Below are 18,082 nucleotides of genomic sequence, written 5' to 3'. Positions count from 1 at the left end.
AAATTTCCAAAGTCTTTTGAACCCTAAAATGACCCATGAAACCCCCTTCATGTGATTCAGTCATAAGCAATTCTCTAATGGAACAGTTAGGCACACACAATTTATTTGCTTTAAACAAGAATCCATTATGTCTATAGTAACCATTTTCAGAAAACTTTTCACATGCAACAAATATTTTAGCAAAATCCACATCATCCTTATACATGTCTTTCAAAGATTTAAGACCAAATAGTTTAGTTTCAAGCATAGAAAGCAAAGCATGCCTCCTAGAAAGTGCATAAGTCATTATATTACCTTTCCCCTTTTTATACTTGATGACATGAAAATTGCTCTAAAAACTCTACCCATTTAGCATGCCTCTTATTAAGCTCACCTTGTCCTTTCTAGTATTTCAAGGACTCATGATCACTATGAATGACAAATTCTTTGGGTAACAAATAGTGTTGCCAAGTCTTTAAAGCTCTAAACAAAGTATACAATTCCTTATCATAAGTAGAATAGTTTTGGGCAACCCTGCTTAACTTTTCACTAAAATAAGCAATTAGATGTTCATCTTGCAGCAAAACAGCCCCAATAACCACATTTGATGCATCACACTCAATTTCAAAAGATTTTGCAAAATTAGGCATGGCAAGAATAGATGCATTACTTAGCTTATGCTTAAGGGCAGTAAATGTCTCCTCTTGTTTCTCTCCTCATCTAAAACCCACATTCTTTTTAAAAAATTCATTTAGAGGTGCATCCAAGGTACCAAAATCCTTAACAAATCTCCTATAGAACTTGTTAAACCATGAAAACCCCTTACCTCACTCACAATCTTAGATGCAGGCCATTCTTGGATGGCCTTGACCTTCTCCTTATCACCAAAACCAAAAAATACCACATGATTAGAATAAAATATGCATTTTTCTAGATTGGCATAAAATGTTTCTTTTCTAAGCACATTTAAAACAAATTGCAAATGCTCAACATGCAACTCAAGACTAGTGTTATATATTATAATATCATCAAAGTTCACCACAACAAATTTACTGATAAACTCCCTTAAAATATGGTTCATTAACCTCATAAAAGTACTAGGTGCACTAGTCAAACAAAAGGGCATAACCAACAATTAGGCACACACAATTTATTTGCTTTAAACAAGAATCCATTATGTCTATAGTAACCATTTTCAGAAAACTTTTCACATGCAACAAATATTTTAGCAAAATCCACATCATCCTTATACATGTCTTTCAAAGATTTAAGACCAAATAGTTTAGTTTCAAGCATAGAAAGCAAAGCATGCCTCCTAGAAAGTGCATAAGTCATTATATTACCTTTCCCCTTTTTATACTTGATGACATGAAAATTGCTCTAAAAACTCTACCCATTTAGCATGCCTCTTATTAAGCTCACCTTGTCCTTTCTAGTATTTCAAGGACTCATGATCACTATGAATGACAAATTCTTTGGGTAGCAAATAGTGTTGCCAAGTCTTTAAAGCTCTAAACAAAGTATACAATTCCTTATCATAAGTAGAATAGTTTTGGGCAACCTCGCTTAACTTTTCACTAAAATAAGCAATTAGATGTTCATCTTGCAGCAAAACAGCCCCAATAACCACATTTGATGCATCACACTCATACAATTCGTATTTAGTCTGTATTTAGTTTTAAAGATAGTTTTCCATTCATCACCTTCTTTAATCCTAATCTAATTATAGCCACTTTTTAAGATGAATTTTAAAAAACACACATGTATCATAAAGTTCATCTAACCTGGAAGTTGGATGCCTATGCTTGACAATGATGTTTTTTATGGCTCTACAATCAAAACATATCCTCCATGAGCCATTCTTTTTGGGCACCAGAATCACAGGTACAACACATGGACTCATGCTATCTCTCACCTAACCTTTACTCATGAGTTTAGTCACTTGCTTTTCAATCTCTTTGGTCTCTTATGGGTTGCTCCTATAAGTTGGCCCATTGGGCAAAAAAGCTACCAGAATGAGATCAATGTGATGCTCAATTCCTCTTAAAGGTGGCAAACCATCGGGGACATTTGCTGGAAACACATCTTTATAATCTTGCAAAAAAGACTCAATGCTAGAGGGCAATTCAAATTTGCCAATTTGGTTAGCATTTAAAATCTGACTTTGGAAAAACGATAAGTAGAGGGGTTGCCTTGTGCAAAGCACCCTGCTTACCTCCATTTCTCTTGCTAGATAAAGTTGTTTACCCTCAAGTGTTTCATTTTCTCTCATTTTTCTCTCAAGTGTTTCACTATTCTTTTTGTTATCAAGTGTTTTACTTTTTCTCTCATTTGTTAACTTTTCTCTCATTTTTATTCGATCCTCACACAGCTCTTTAGGAGACAAGGGTTTGAGAACCACCCTTTTATCCTGATACATGAAAGAAATTTTGTTAGTGAAACCATCATGAATGGCTTTGATGTCATATTGCCACGACCTTCCCAAAAGAATATGGCTGGCCTCCATGGTAACCACATCACATAAGATTTTATCTTGATATTTCCCAATGGAGAAAGAGACTTCAGCTTACTGTTTCACTTGAACTTCTTCTCCTTCACTAAGCCATTGAAGTTTGTATGGCCTAAGATGTGGTTTAGTGTCCATGTTCATCTTTGACGCTAATCTTGAACTCACCACATTGGTACAACTTTCTCCATCAATGATTACCAAGCATACATTACCATTAATTAAACATCTTGTATGAAAAATATTTGAAAAATATTCTCCTTTAAGGATGCATCCTCGGCCTTGACTTGACTTCCTAGCATCCTCGGCCTTGACTTGACTTCCTACAAATGTCGATATCTCGAGCTGTAGAACTCCAATTGACGTGATTCCACAACGAAGTGAAAGTTCATGTTCTGAACTATAATTTAGGCTTAACAAATGGGCGAGTACAACGAGAGTTATGACCACGTGATAAGCTTGGACATAAGTGAGTTTATGATTTCAAATGAAAGAAGAATATGTGAATATGAAAGGTGGAAGGAAAGAATCACTCTTTCCAAGTGAGGCAATACACAAAGGAGGGGAAAGTCCTTTGATACGGCCAAAGGTTCTTGAATCACTCAAGAACTTAGGAGAACCGCTCTCACTAAAATAAAAGAGATATACTCTAATTTTCTAAATAAAACTCAACTTGATTTCATTGATAAAAATTGTTCATCTTATATAGAAGCTTTAACCATCAGAATTACAAAAAGACCCATAACTTGCAATTACATCCCACTTAAGCTATTAATGATTCCACTACTTAATGACTGATTGTAACAGAAATTGTGACATCCCAAAAGTCATCCAAAAACATTCAGCTATGCATCCTCTTGGTCTCCTAAAGGCTAATAACTAAGTAGCCAATTGGGCCATTATTACAACTTGGAATAAAGTCAAACTAGAGCCCACTAATTGATCAACCCAAAAAATAATTTGGACAGCCAATTTTACAAAATATTGGGCCATTTTGTAAACAAACTAATAACTTAAAAGAAATTGCAACAAAGTGGTTCATTAGTCCTTCTCCATTTGGACCATAATGCAATTCTTATGTCACACCGAGGCCCTCTACGAGGTAATGGTCATCGATTTCCTCACATCAAGGCCCTCTCTGATGGAATGGTCATTAATTTCCTTATGTTTGCATTAAGGCCTTCTATGACGCAATGGTCATTGATTTCTTTACATTAAGACCCTCTTCGATGGAATGATCATTTATTTCCTTATGTCTATATTGGGGCCCTCTGTGAGACAATGGTCATTGATTTCTTTACATCAAGGCTCTTTCTAATGGAATAGTCATTGATTTTCTTATGTTTACATTGAGGTCGTTTGCAAGGCAATGATAATCGATTTTCTTTGCATCAAGGCTCTATTAGATGGAATGATCATTGATTTCTTTTAGTTTGAGATCCTCCCTTTGGAAATGGTCAAATCCTTCTCTAAAAAAAAGTTTTCAGGGATCATGACCATCTTCATGGATTTGGTACCGTATCTACTTAGGCTAATTGATTTATTGTTTCTGTTTCTTATGTTTGTTTCTTTTTAGCATCTGAATGAAATTTGTGTTCTATCTTTACTTATCTTTTACTCTGATCATTTGAAAATATCGAATTTTCATATTATCTTGTAAAACCTATATAAAGAGGTGTGCTTGTCAACACCTAATTTCGTCTGGATAAATAAAAAATGTTTCTAAGATTGTAAAAAAGTAAAGTATTAAATACAAAGGGTTAAATTTTTTTTTCTTAAATAATAATAATTTAGAAAAAAAAAGATTAAAAAAATGAGATTTTAAAATAGTTTCTTTAAATTTTGTTTTACATAGTTTTTAAACTCATGTTCAATAAGTCTAATTATAACAAATCATAATTTAAACAATCTTTTAGGAAAAAAACCAATTAGAAAGCTAAGTTTAAAGGCTAGATGAGTACATAAATTTGCATTCATCACACTATAAATGTTTAGGAACAAAATTTATTAGATGATCTCTAGAATTTTTCAACAACTCTATTTAGCATTAATTCGTTGAAGAAAAAAGTAACAACAAAAAGAAAGAGAAAATATAAAGAAAGAAAATATTGAGCATATGCTATCAAATCGAGAAAACATTGAGATAAGAGCTTAGCTATCACAATATCTTTCACAACCGTAAAGTTTGGTTTGTGAGTTTAGATTGTACTGTCTTGAGAGTGATATTCTCGTCATTATTCAATTTGAGAGTGTTATTCTCAACACTATTCAAATTGTGTTATTGTCAATGACCACCTTGTAATGGTAGTATTTAACACAGTAAAAGATGTAGACAAGATTTATAGCAGCAAGACCTGCTAGGAGAAAGTAATAGTAGTCCAATCTGCCAATGTTGATGTCATCGTTGAGCCAATCAATTCCACCACGCTTTTGAGTTACTTGGTTCACCACATTCACAATCAACGTGCCAACATAAATTGAAAATGCCATCACAAGACACTGCAATGAATTTCCTATGCTTTTCATATTTTCTGGTGACTCGGTGTTGTAGAACTGAGTGTGTCCAACAACGGTAAGTATCTCACACAATCCCAAGAAGACAAATTGTGGTGCCAGCCACATTGCACTCATGGGGGCCACCCCATCAGCTGCACCATGTGCGATTGCCACACCCCTTCTTCGCCACTCCACCAAGCCAGCACACAGCATTGTGAGAACCGAGCATACACCACCGATCACTATCTTCTGAAGGCTCGTGAGACCTTCCTCGTTTTTTGTCACTTTCGCTAATATTGGTTGTAGAAAGAGGTCAAAGCATGGGAGGAATATGATAATGGTGATTAGGGACACTACGTTGAAGGTTGCAGGTGGAAGCTTGAAGTTTGCTCCAAGGTGACGGTCCATTTTCAAGGCCTGCGATACAGGAAAGGTGCCTTGTTGTACCACGGGAATCAAGCAAAGAATACCAGAAGCCCAAATTGGAAGCATTTTTATCAAACATTTTACTTCTTCCACTTGCTGAATGCTGCAAACCCTCCATGGATTTTTTACAGTACCTCCTACGTTAAGTTCATTGTCTTTTATCAAGGCAGCTTTGTTTAAACACCTGTTCAAAAATCAAACAGCTTCTTCAGTACCAAGAAACAATATTCTAATTAGCTGAGGAGTAACACATTACTTGAGTTGTTTGGTTAAGGGCATCTTCAGTAGTGTTTCTGCATCCACCGGGGGATCATAGTAAAGACCCTCATCTTCTATTTTTGGAATTTTGAGGTGACGCTTCTTATAAGCTACAACAAACACCTGAGCAATACTAGAAAATATGCTCCCCTTTGGTGGAATATAAACATAAACGCTAGCTCCAACAAAAAATATGATAATTGAAAATGACATGAGAAAACTTAACATTCCAAAGCTCAATATCCAACTTTTGTTCTGGAGGTAAACTACTACTGTCAGACTGATTAGCATAACAGTTGTCAGTGAAGTGAAGTACCAAATAAAGAAACTGTTCACTCCTTTCCTTCCTTCAGAGCAAGTTGTGTCAAACTGATCAATCGCAAAGGAAATCGTGCATGGTCCAATTGCCCCTGTTCCTAGAGCCAACAAACCATAGCCTAAAACCAAGAACCCAAGTTGAAAACTCGTTGGAGGAACACAATGCTCCGTTAAAGTGCAACTTGGAGGATGAAGTTGTGGCAGGGCTGTTAGTGTTAGTATCACCATTCCCTAACAAACACCAACAAAGCCACACATAGAATCATAAAAGATAACAGAAAATATATTAACAACCATAAAAGTGTGCTTTATGTCAGTTAACATGTGATTAGAACTAGGTTTAGTATGTTTGAAATTTGTTTGAATTCTTGGTCAAAGATAAATTTTATAATTAGAGAGAAAATTTACTACATTTAAAGAATAAACGACTAAAATCATTGTTTATCAAATAGAAAGATTAAAATCAATTTTGAAGAAACCTTAACCTTGTGTTTGGATGGGAGATATCAACAATTCTAAGAAATTGAAATATCTTAAATTTTAATTTTAGTGTTTCGATAAAACAATTTAATTTTTATTTTAAGATAAACTCAGCTCTACCTTTGAATCTAATTTAACTTAGCTCGACTTTCAATTCTGGACTACTCATCTCGACTTTTGGTTCATGTCGACTTGAGTTGAATCGACCTCAATTGGTTCAACCTCGGTCGATTAGAACTGATTCAACCACGACTGATTTGAATTGATTCAACCTCGATCGATTCAAATCAATTTGGCTCGAGATTACTTGACTCAACTTTCAACTATGGTAAATTGGTTTAAATCTTCGGTCTATGCAGACTTGACTCAACTTTCGGCCCGGGCCCACACAACTCGATCTCGGGTGCCAGCCGACTCAGCTACACTTAAGACTCTCGCCAACTCGACCTTTGGCCTATGCCTACTTGACTCAACTTTCAGTTCGGGCTGACTCGGTTCCACCCTCGACTCGGCTTGACATTCGGCTCGGGCACACTCGGCTTGACTTTCGACTAGGGCTGACTTTGCTCATCCTCGACCATGGTTGACCTAGGTTTACTTAGGGCCTAGGTCGACGTAGCCAGACCTTCAGCGGACACAATCTTAGCCCTTGCCAACTCATGTCGACCTTCTATTTGGGATGATTAGTCTCGATCTTCGGCCCAAACAAATTTGTGTTGGAATTTTGCTTGATCCGACTCGGCTCAACCTTTGACTCAACTTGAAGGTTAATATGAGTCGACCTTTTGGACCTTTGGACTTTTTTTGTTCTAACCAATGAGCAATTCCACAACTTGAAAATTTTCAATTTTCTTCTTTATTGAGGGCATTTCAAATTCTACTATTTTTGTTTTCTAAAATTCCTCAATTTCAATTTTCTTCTAATTTTCTCGTTCAAACATGTCATTTTCCTTCAAAAAAATTTAAAATCTACAAATAAATTAATTAGTTCCTTAAATTATCTCATCTAAATACACCATAAAATTTATTGTATAAATGAATAACTATTGAAATGAAGTTTACATTGTGTCTGTTAATTACTCGTGTGTGTGTCTTTTAACTATGTCAACAGAAAATTTCTCATTTAAATTTGGATCAACAAGAGTTTACACCTAACTAAGCATATGTTCGTGATCCATTGAAGTTGTTGTGCCATTACCTCTGAAACATCTTTTATGCATTTAAGAAATAAAGAAGAAAAATTTTCCTTGGAGAAAAGGAAAACTTCTAACTGATAAATTTAAACTATGGATAGTCAAATTTATGAATTTGTAAGCTGATGGAACGAAATCACTGATAGTAATTCCCTAAACCTAGACTAAATTGAATCATAAAATGAAGAGTTCCAAATTAAATAGACATCAGGTTATTATGTGGTAGGTGTTTCACGATATATAATATAGGAGAGGATATACCACAAGTGTTCCAAATGATGAAATAGCAATGACTTTGAATTTCCCTAGATAAGCATCAGCAACACAGGCACCAATAACAGCTGTTAAATTGCTAGTTCCTAACAATGTGGCAAGAACATTTGCTGCAGCAACCTGACCCAAGTTGAAGAACTGCAACAAATACACCATGAAATTTCCTATCATACCTAATGTTGCAATCTTCAGAACTATTTGATTTCCTGCAAACCACACCATACAAAAGCTTAGTTAGCTCAAATGTCACATTTTAATGGTATGCATGAACATCTTTTGTATTGATAGAGACCTAAGATGTATGAAATGGCCCTCCATCCTGGCTTGTTTTCCATAGCTATTGAATTTGAGGATGAACGTCTTCTGTAAGTGATTTTATACTTGATTTCCACTTCCTCAAGCAACTTGACCACAATCTTCACTCATTAATCTTATTCTCCATCTTCATTAATTTGTACTTAAGGTGTGATTTCTGTGTATCACCTTTTCTAATCATCGACAGTCAAAGATTATTTTTGAAAGAATTTGAATTCTTTAGAGATGCAACCAATCAAAATTTTGTTTTGAAATAATTGTTTAGGTGATTAATAAATTGGAAAATGATAGTTTGACAACAATTTTGTTTGATAAACTTTGACAAATAATTATTTTTGGTAAAAAAAATTCAAAAAATTTATTATTTTATCTTTTAATTTCTATAAAAAAGTAAACATTTATTTTATTTAGTAACTTTTGTCAATTTTGTAAGAAAAATATTAGTTTTGAAATGATAGGGAGAGAAGCATGTTAAAGTCCACAATCACATAATTAAAGGGGATGGGTTAATTCACTTTCAAAAGAATTTTAGAAAAGTTATTTCTAGTTTAAAATTTATTAATTTTAACAGACAACTTAACTTTGCTATATTAAAAAAGGAAAATTAAGAAAATAATAAATAACTTTCTTAAAACTATTCTTAAAACAATTTATTTCTGCTTTAATTAAATGACTTTTCTTGCAGTTATAAATTTCCAGACATTGAATGTAATGTTGACTTGATACCGTTATTTATTTTCCATTTGTTGAATGAACATTGTGATGATTAGGGACGAACAAAATTAACTAAACAGAACTTAACTATAAAATAACTATACCATATTATATTAAAAATACTTTATTATTTACAATAAAAATAGAACTAAATCATTTTATGGTTCAATTTTAAAAATTGAACTTCTAAAATTATAGTTCAGTTAACTACTTATTAACTTAAAACTCCTTCATTACGAAATGCATAGTAGCACATAGCTTATGGTTGAGCATTTCGGACCAAAGATTGACACGAGTTGGTTCAAGTCAAACTTCATGTGGGATTGATAACGCTGTCGTTGTAAGGCCCCATTTCTTTTTTCCAGCCATAAAAGTTTAGTGGGCTGCCCCTAAGTGGACCTGATGGTTGGCCCAGCCTATATAAGCTTTGAGTCTGCCATAAAATCCTAGGGTACCCTACTTTTCAGAGGCACATTGTCCTTGCTTGGATCTGCAGCCGTCATCCTCCTCACGGAACGCTCCGCTAAGGCTTGCTTGAGGTCCCTCTCGAGCTAGCTCAGACCAGTTCATACTCCGCTTTCGAGTTCGCGCCTAGAAGTCGTTCGTCCTCCACAGTTTGGGTGTCGAGGTTCTCAGCTAACTTGCCCAGGTACGGGAAGTTAGGGTTTTAGTTTCGAGTCAATATTCTGAACCGTGTATGAGTTAGCTATTGATTTTATGGTGCAATATTTCGTTTTAATGCGTGAAAGTGTATTGCATGTGATGTTTGGCCGGAAATCATGGCCGTACAGTGAAGAACAGTGGCGAGACCTGTTAATCTCGCCCAAGCGAGTCCATCTCGCCTAGGCGAGATGAAACAGGGAGCTTGCCTAAGTTTTTTGCGCGAAACGTCGCCCGGGCGGCTCGCTCAATTTTTGAGCGAGCAGGCAACTCGCCCAAGCGAGAGGGATCTCGCTTAAGCGAGATCCCGCGTTGCCCAGGCCCTTGTTTTCTTCGAATCCTCGCCTAGGCGAAGGGGGGGCTCGCCTGAGCGAGCCTGTCTCGCCTGAGCGAGACCCTTCAGCCTGAGCGAGGGGTTTGGGCGAGACAGAGTGGGTTGGATTGCGTTTTTGTCCTCTTGTGCTTGGATTTGTTTGGGTATGACTGCTATGATAAGATGCATGTACTGATGTATGAATATATGCCTAATGGGTTGCTATATATGTGTGACATGATTCATAAATGATGAATGATGAGTGTGGTGGGGACTTAGCATGTGAAATGAGTATACGGTTTAGAACTAAAGGAACATGGTATGAATATGAGACTAGGCCCCAGACTCATCGGGGTGGTGATGATCAGAGGTATGGATTTGAGACGTGATTGATATGAGGATTAAACTTCAAGGGTTGACATGGAATTGGAAAAATATAATTTAATATTCTCTTATTGTTGATTTACGAACGTTGGTCCGTGTCAGCGTGTAATTCCTTGGGGTCTCTAGGTGAGACCTCCGGGGTCGCGCTTCAGTGGTCGGGACGTAATTCCATGGCCCTGTTAGTGGGTGTCCATGGTGGTGCCCCATCTGTATAACTAGGTAAGGATTCAAGGTAAGGTTGCATCCTGACGCTCCGAAGAGTCAGTTAGTCTCACTTAGAGCGGACTGACTTTTGTGGTGGGAGTAGCAGGAGGCCTGAAACTCACTAAGGGCTAACCTTGTGGTGGGAGAGATTTGTTTCATTGTAACACTGGTAATACATGGCTCAGGATCGAGCAGCTCAGGATCGAGCAGGGGTATCCACACAAGTGCAAGCATCCGCTGAATCCGACCAAGTTATACGTATCCGGATGAGTCGAGTCGAGTCGTAGTGTATTGGATGAAGAGTCATAACATGTTGGTTGCTATGTGGATGAGATGATGAAAATTATGTTTGACTGCATGTTTTATGTTGTTTGGCTCTAGCTTACCCGTATTGTTGTATGTCTGTGTTGTATGTGGCCGTTTTTCCTTGCGATGATCATCAACTTGGTTGATGGGAGCAGATAGGCGAGGTCCTCGTGGTCAGCAAGGGAGCAGTGAGCCGGCAGCTTAGCCATCTGGGCTAGTCCTTTGAACGTCTTTTCTGGTGGTTTATTTAGGGCCACGGCCCATGTATTTCCCTCCGTATTTCTACGCTACCTTCGACGTTGTATTCGTACTTAATTATCCTTCTTTTGTTGGCATCGTGGTGTGCTTAGTTTTGTAGGGGTTATGTTAAGGACCCCAAGACTTTTCTGCTGTACTAATATCGCGTGACGTTTCCTTTAATTTCGATTAATAATTAAATGGGACGTTACATTTATGGTATCAGAGCGGTCATTCCTTAGGTCTGTGGACTTGGATGTCCGCTTAGCTTTCTCTGTGTCTTCTGAGTGTTCTTAGTTAAATTCTTGCCTTTGTCGAGTCTAACCAAGTGATTTTCTATGTGCCAGCGGACTATGGCACCTCCTCGTAGGACTTCGCAATCATCCCAGGGGGACACATCAGATATCGCCAGAGCTATGGAGGCGATGGTAGCAGCGATGACGCAGCAGAGTGCTGTGATGATGCAGCAGCATGAGGCATCCATGCAGCGACAGGCGACGTCGCTTGAGCAGCAACAGGCAGTGATGCAGCAGATGGAGGCTGCGAGGATAGCTGCTGAGGATGCTCATAGACAGCATATGGAGGCCCTCCGCCAGATGGAGGAGAGCAGGACGACGACACCGGTGGTTGGTCCTGAGCCACGACCTGCGGTCAGGGAGTGGAGTTTGGAGGACTTTCTGAAACACCACCCGGCGAAGTTTGATGGGAAGGCCAGTCCTGACGCCGCAGACCAATGGCTGAAGGACCTGGAGCGCATCTACGACGCCAAGATGTGCCCTGTGGAGGACAGGTTGGCGTTCTCAGTTTACATGCTCACGGGAGAGGCGGAGCATTGGTGGAGCAGCACCAGATCCATCCTGGAGGAGAGGGATGAGCCGGTGACATGGGAAACTTTCAGGGAGAGATTTCTATCCGAGTACTTCCCAGGCAGCATCCGATACGCCAAGGAGGTGGAGTTCCTCCAGTTGACCCAGGGAGGGAAGACTGTCACCGAGTATGCTGAGAGGTTCAAACACCTCAGCCGTTTCTACACCCTACCACTCGATGAGGAGTGGCGATGCAGGAAGTTCGAGAACGGGCTTCGCGGTGATATTCGCTTGATGGTGGCACCCTTGTCCATCAAGGATTTTGCTGCTCTGGTAGAGAAGGCCAGGGTAATGGAGAAGATGAAGCGCGAGGTGGAAGGTCAGCGCCCACAGCAGCCACAGCCGCCTCATAGGATCGGTGGACCATCTGGGTCCAGGCCCAGGCAGGAGGAGCGGAGGAGACCATATGATAGACCACACCATCAGTCTCAGGGGTCTAGAGGTTTTCCTCCTCAGCAGGGTCGGGTGCAGTGTTACTCATGTGGAGGACCCCACCCGAGGCACGCCTGTCCACGTAGGGAGGGTTACCGTAGATGCAACAACTGTGGCAAGGAAGGCCACTTTGGGAGAGATTGCCCCAACCTTGCTAGGGCAGCAACGCGCCCTCCAGTTCAGGCACCCCAGCAGCATCAGGGGAGAGACAGAGGCAACAGGCCTCAGGCGACGGGCAGAGTGTACGCCATGTCAGGGGCAGAGGCATCAGGCTCAGGTAACTTGGTTATGGGTAGTTGCATGATAGCTGGTTCTTCTTGTTGTGTGCTATTTGATTCTGGAGCGACACACTCTTTTGTGTCTTTTGCTTGTGTGGAACGTCTGGGTCTGCCAGTAAGCGAGCTACAGTGCGAGCTCGCGGTGTCTACTCCGGCGTCGGGATTGGTCACGACGTCGTCTTTGTGTGCTCGATGCCCAGTGGAGGTGGAAGGACGCAGGTACAAGGTGAATCTAATCTGCTTGCCTCTGCAAGACTTGGAGGTTATCTTAGGGATGGATTGGCTCTCTGCTAGTCGCGTCCTTATAGACTGCCGGGAGAAGAGGCTGTTATTTCCCGAATCAGAAGATCTCGAGTTAGTTTCTCCCCAGGGGGCGGTGAGGGAGATTCAGAGTGGCGCGCAGTGCTTCATAATCTTCGCTCGTATGGAGGTGGGAGAGAGAGAGAGACCACCAATCATACCTGTGGTACATGAGTTTGAAGACGTGTTTCCAGATGAAGTACCAGGGTTGCCTCCCAGTAGAGAAGTGGAGTTCTCTATTGATCTAGTCCCAGGAACAGGCCCGGTCTCGATGGCCCCATATCGCATGGCTCCGGCAGAGTTGGTGGAGCTCAAGAAACAAATAGAAGATCTGATGGAGAAACAGTTCATCCGACCCAGCACTTCACCTTGGGGAGCACCAGTGTTGTTGGTGAAGAAGAAGGACGGGAGTTCACGCCTGTGTGTGGACTACAGGCAACTGAACAAGATGACTATCAAGAACAAGTATCCGCTCCCGAGGATCGACGACTTGATGGATCAGTTACATGGGTCATCGGTGTTCTCGAAGATAGATCTGCGATCGGGTTATCATCAGATTTTGGTAAAGGCTGATGATGTACAGAAGACAGCCTTCAGGTCGAGGTATGGCCACTATGAGTATGTGGTCATGCCGTTTGGAGTGACCAACGCTCCGGCAGTGTTCATGGACTACATGAACAGGATCTTCCGACCTTTCCTAGATAAGTTTGTCGTGGTCTTCATAGACGACATCCTTATCTACTCCAGGACGCAAGAGGAACATGCAGAGCACCTGAGATTGGTGCTTGGTGTTTTGAGAGAGAAACAGTTGTATGCCAAGCTGTCCAAGTGTGAGTTCTGGATGGCTGAGGTTCAGTTCTTGGGGCATGTGATATCCGCTCATGGGATTGCAGTGGATCCGACGAAGGTCGAGGCAGTGGTAAAGTGGGAGAGTCCTAAATCAGCCACAGAGATCAGAAGCTTTGTAGGGTTAGCAGGATACTACAGGAGGTTCATAGAGGGATTCTCCAAGATTGCGGCACCTTTGACTTTGCTTACCCGGAAGGATCAACCCTTCATCTGGACGGATAAGTGTGAGGAGAGTTTCCAGGAACTGAAGAAGAGACTGACCAGTGCACCGATACTTGTGATTCCGGATGTCGGAAAACCGTTTGAAGTCTTCTGTGATGCCTCCCGCCTTGGACTTGGTTGTGTTTTAATGCAAGAAAAGAAGGCAGTGGCATATGCTTCGAGGCAGCTTAAGGTACATGAGCGTAATTATCCCACTCATGACTTGGAATTGGCGGCTATAGTTTTTGCTTTGAAGATCTGGAGGCACTATCTTTATGGTGCTCAGTTCCGAGTGTTCAGCGATCATAAGAGCCTCAAGTACTTGTTTGATCAGAAGGAGCTGAACATGAGGCAAAGGAGGTGGATGGAATTCCTGAAGGACTACGACTTTGAACTCCTATATCACCCGGGGAAGGCGAATGTGGTAGCAGATGCTTTGAGTAGGAAGACGGTACACACAGCACACCTCATGATAAAAGAGGCAGAGCTACTAGAGAAGTTCAGAGATATGAGGCTACAGGTGGAGTTGGGGTCCGAGTCCATTAGGTGTAGTACCCTTACTATATCTAGTGACTTCTTGGGATCGATCAGAGAGAGGCAGTTGTTGGATGCTAGTCTGAACAGAGTTAGAGAACAGCTTGGATCAGATGAGGCTAGAGACTTTGCTGTGAGTGATGATGGCATACTGAGGTTTCGAGGCAGAGTATGTATACCGGATGATGCTGAGTTGAGAAAGTTGATCCTTGAGGAAGGACACAAGAGCCGTCTTAGCTTGCATCCTGGCATGACTAAGATGTACCAGGACCTCAAGGAAACTTTCTGGTGGCAGGGAATGAAGAAGGATGTGGCTCAGTTTGTATCCGCTTGTCTGACGTGTCAGAAGGCGAAGGTGGAGCATCAGAGACCCGGTGGCGTTCTACAGTCGTTAGAGGTACCAGTGTGGAAATGGGACAGCATCTCCATGGATTTCGTGACTCATCTTCCACGGACTTTTAGAGGACATGACGCTATCTGGGTGATAGTGGATCGGTTGACCAAGAGTGCTCACTTTCTGGCAATGAACTTGAGGATGTCCATGGCCAAGTTGGCCCAGTTGTACGTCAAAGAGATTGTGAGGTTGCATGGAGTACCTTCGAGCATAGTTTCCGACAGAGACCCACGATTCACATCCCGGTTTTGGCAGACGCTGCAGAGTGCTATGGGTAGCAAGCTCACCATGAGTTCAGCATATCACCCTCAGACCGATGGCCAGTCTGAGAGGACGATCCAGTCGTTAGAAGACTTGTTGAGGACATGCATATTGGACCATCTGGGAGCTTGGGATGAAGTGTTGCCCTTGATAGAGTTCACCTACAACAACAGTTTTCATGCGAGCATTGGCATGGCGCCATACGAGGCCCTTTATGGCAGGAGGTGTAGGACTCCTCTTTGTTGGTATCAGGATGGAGAGGCAGTGTTGGTCGGACCCGAGTTGTTAGCCCAGACCACCGAGAAGGTGAGGATGGTGAGAGATAGGATGTTGGCTTCGCAGAGCAGGCAGAAGGCTTATGCGGATCGCAGGAGGAGGCCTTTGGAGTTTGCAGCGGGAGATCATGTGTTCTTGAGGGTGACCCGAACCACGGGCGTGGGAAGGGCTCTCCGCTCAAGGAAGCTTTCACCCAAATTCCTTGGCCCGTATCAGATCACGAGGAGGATTGGACCAGTGGCTTACGAGATAGCTTTACCCCCGCAGTTGGCGAACCTTCATCCAGTGTTTCATGTGTCACAGCTGAGGAAGTACGTGTTCGACCCAGCTCATGTGTTGGAAGCCGAAGATATACAGATAAGGGAAGACCTCACAGTGGAAGTACCACCCATCGCTCTTGAGGATAGCAAGGTGGAGGAACGTCGTGGAAAGACCGTCAGTCTTGTCAAAGTCATCTGGGATCGGAGGACAGGCGACTCGACTTGGGAGTTAGAGGAGGACATGAGAAAATCACATCCACATCTGTTTACCTGGTGAGTCTTTATTTTCGAGGTCGAAAATTTTCTTGTTGGGGAGAATGTAAGGCCCCATTTCTTTTTTCCAGCCATAAAAGTTTAGTGGGCTGCCCCTAAGTGGGCCTGATGGTTGGCCCAGCCTATATAAGCTTTGAGTCTGCCCTAAAATCCTAGGGTACCCTACTTTTCAGAGGCACATTGTCCTTGCTTGGATCTGCAGCCGTCATCCTCCTCACGGAACGCTCCGCTAAGGCTTGCTTGAGGTCCCTCTCGAGCTAGCTCAGACCAGTTCATACTCCGCTTTCGAGTTCGCGCCTAGAAGTCGTTCGTCCTCCACAGTTTGGGTGTCGAGGTTCTCAGCTAACTTGCCCAGGTACGGGAAGTTAGGGTTTTAGTTTCGAGTCAATATTCTGAACCGTGTATGAGTTAGCTATTGATTTTATGGTGCAATATTTCATTTTAATGCGTGAAAGTGTATTGCATGTGATGTTTGGCCGGAAATCATGGCCGTACAGTGAAGAACAGTGGCGAGACCTGTTAATCTCGCCCAAGCGAGTCCATCTCGCCTAGGCGAGATGAAACAGGGAGCTTGCCTAAGTTTTTTGCGCGAAACGTCGCCCGGGCGGCTCGCTCAATTTTTGAGCGAGCAGGCAACTCGCCCAAGCGAGAGGGATCTCGCTTAAGCGAGATCCCGCGTTGCCCAGGCCCTTGTTTTCTTCGAATCCTCGCCTAGGCGAAGGGGGGGCTCGCCTGAGCGAGCCTGTCTCGCCTGAGCGAGACCCTTCAGCCTGAGCGAGGGGTTTGGGCGAGACAGAGTGGGTTGGATTGCGTTTTTGTCCTCTTGTGCTTGGATTTGTTTGGGTATGACTGCTATGATAAGATGCATGTACTGATGTATGAATATATGCCTAATGGGTTGCTATATATGTGTGACATGATTCATAAATGATGAATGATGAGTGTGGTGGGGACTTAGCATGTGAAATGAGTATACGGTTTAGAACTAAAGGAACATGGTATGAATATGAGACTAGGCCCCAGACTCATCGGGGTGGTGATGATCAGAGGTATGGATTTGAGACGTGATTGATATGAGGATTAAACTTCAAGGGTTGACATGGAATTGGAAAAATATAATTTAATATTCTCTTATTGTTGATTTACGAACGTTGGTCCGTGTCAGCGTGTAATTCCTTGGGGTCTCTAGGTGAGACCTCCGGGGTCGCGCTTCAGTGGTCGGGACGTAATTCCATGGCCCTGTTAGTGGGTGTCCATGGTGGTGCCCCATCTGTATAACTAGGTAAGGATTCAAGGTAAGGTTGCATCCTGACGCTCCGAAGAGTCAGTTAGTCTCACTTAGAGCGGACTGACTTTTGTGGTGGGAGTAGCAGGAGGCCTGAAACTCACTAAGGGCTAACCTTGTGGTGGGAGAGATTTGTTTCATTGTAACACTGGTAATACATGGCTCAGGATCGAGCAGCTCAGGATCGAGCAGGGGTACCCACACAAGTGCAAGCATCCGCTGAATCCGACCAAGTTATACGTATCCGGATGAGTCGAGTCGAGTCGTAGTGTATTGGATGAAGAGTCATAACATGTTGGTTGCTATGTGGATGAGATGATGAAAATTATGTTTGACTGCATGTTTTATGTTGTTTGGCTCTAGCTTACCCGTATTGTTGTATGTCTGTGTTGTATGTGGCCGTTTTTCCTTGCGATGATCATCAACTTGGTTGATGGGAGCAGATAGGCGAGGTCCTCGTGGTCAGCAAGGGAGCAGTGAGCCGGCAGCTTAGCCATCTGGGCTAGTCCTTTGAACGTCTTTTCTGGTGGTTTATTTAGGGCCACGGCCCATGTATTTCCCTCCGTATTTCTACGCTACCTTCGACGTTGTATTCGTACTTAATTATCCTTCTTTTGTTGGCATCGTGGTGTGCCTAGTTTTGTAGGGGTTATGTTAAGGACCCCAAGACTTTTCTGCTGTACTAATATCGCGTGACGTTTCCTTTAATTTCGATTAATAATTAAATGGGACGTTACAGTCGTTGACGCGTTCAAATTAATACTACTTATCTATAACAACTTCAGTATTATTAAGAAAGTAGTCAACAAAA

At 41.8% G+C, this 18,082-nt stretch overlaps 3 protein-coding genes across 3 annotated transcripts; 1 reads left to right on the top strand and 2 right to left on the bottom strand.

Annotated features, from left to right (window-relative positions):
- Positions 1-1,945: 1,945 nt before the first annotated feature.
- LOC114165377 (uncharacterized) lies at positions 1,946-2,485 on the bottom strand. The gene has a single exon (XM_028050020.1). The coding sequence runs from the start codon at positions 2,483-2,485 to the stop codon at positions 1,946-1,948; it is 540 nt and encodes a 179-aa protein (XP_027905821.1).
- A 2,268-nt stretch (positions 2,486-4,753) lies between these two features.
- On the bottom strand, positions 4,754-8,279 carry LOC114165375 (protein NRT1/ PTR FAMILY 2.13-like). Its single transcript, XM_085667388.1, has 4 exons — positions 8,222-8,279; positions 7,918-8,135; positions 5,664-6,214; positions 4,754-5,591 (listed from the first exon to the last, which is right to left on the bottom strand). Exons 1-4 carry the CDS (start codon positions 8,262-8,264, stop codon positions 4,754-4,756), a joined length of 1,650 nt encoding a protein of 549 aa, XP_085523514.1. The 5' UTR covers positions 8,265-8,279.
- Positions 8,280-11,640: 3,361 nt separating this feature from the next.
- Positions 11,641-17,777, top strand: LOC146882396 (uncharacterized). Its single transcript, XM_085667387.1, has 8 exons — positions 11,641-13,788; positions 13,846-14,181; positions 14,368-14,519; positions 14,580-14,691; positions 14,818-14,919; positions 15,430-15,594; positions 15,757-15,888; positions 17,715-17,777. Exons 1-8 carry the CDS (start codon positions 11,641-11,643, stop codon positions 17,775-17,777), a joined length of 3,210 nt encoding a protein of 1,069 aa, XP_085523513.1.
- Positions 17,778-18,082: the final 305 nt, after the last annotated feature.

This window comes from Vigna unguiculata, chromosome 10 (assembly GCF_037176805.1).
Source record: "Vigna unguiculata cultivar grain cowpea cultivar isolate G323 ecotype 2 chromosome 10, ASM3717680v1, whole genome shotgun sequence".
NCBI lineage: Eukaryota > Viridiplantae > Streptophyta > Magnoliopsida > Fabales > Fabaceae > Vigna > Vigna unguiculata.
This window is presented reverse-complemented; position numbering and strand designations above follow the sequence as displayed.

Bases quoted from the DNA above. Each gene is read 5' to 3' on its own strand.
- LOC114165375 (XM_085667388.1), bottom strand. From the start codon at position 8,264: ATGGAAAACAAGCCAGGATGGAGGGCCATTTCATACATCTTAG. The intron at 8,136-8,221 runs GTCTCTATCAAT...TGTGGTTTGCAG, and splicing joins GGCCATTTCATACATCTTAG to GAAATCAAATAGTTCTGAAG. The intron at 6,215-7,917 runs GTATATCCTCTC...GGTGTTTGTTAG, and splicing joins CATCATTTGGAACACTTGTG to GGAATGGTGATACTAACACT.
- LOC146882396 (XM_085667387.1), top strand. From the start codon at position 11,641: ATGGAGGCCCTCCGCCAGATGGAGGAGAGCAGGACGACGACACCGGTG. The intron at 13,789-13,845 runs GTTCAGTTCTTG...GATCCGACGAAG, and splicing joins GTGAGTTCTGGATGGCTGAG to GTCGAGGCAGTGGTAAAGTG. The intron at 15,595-15,756 runs GTGACCCGAACC...CATGTGTCACAG, and splicing joins GAGATCATGTGTTCTTGAGG to CTGAGGAAGTACGTGTTCGA.
- LOC114165377 (XM_028050020.1), bottom strand. From the start codon at position 2,485: ATGGAGGCCAGCCATATTCTTTTGGGAAGGTCGTGGCAATATGACATC.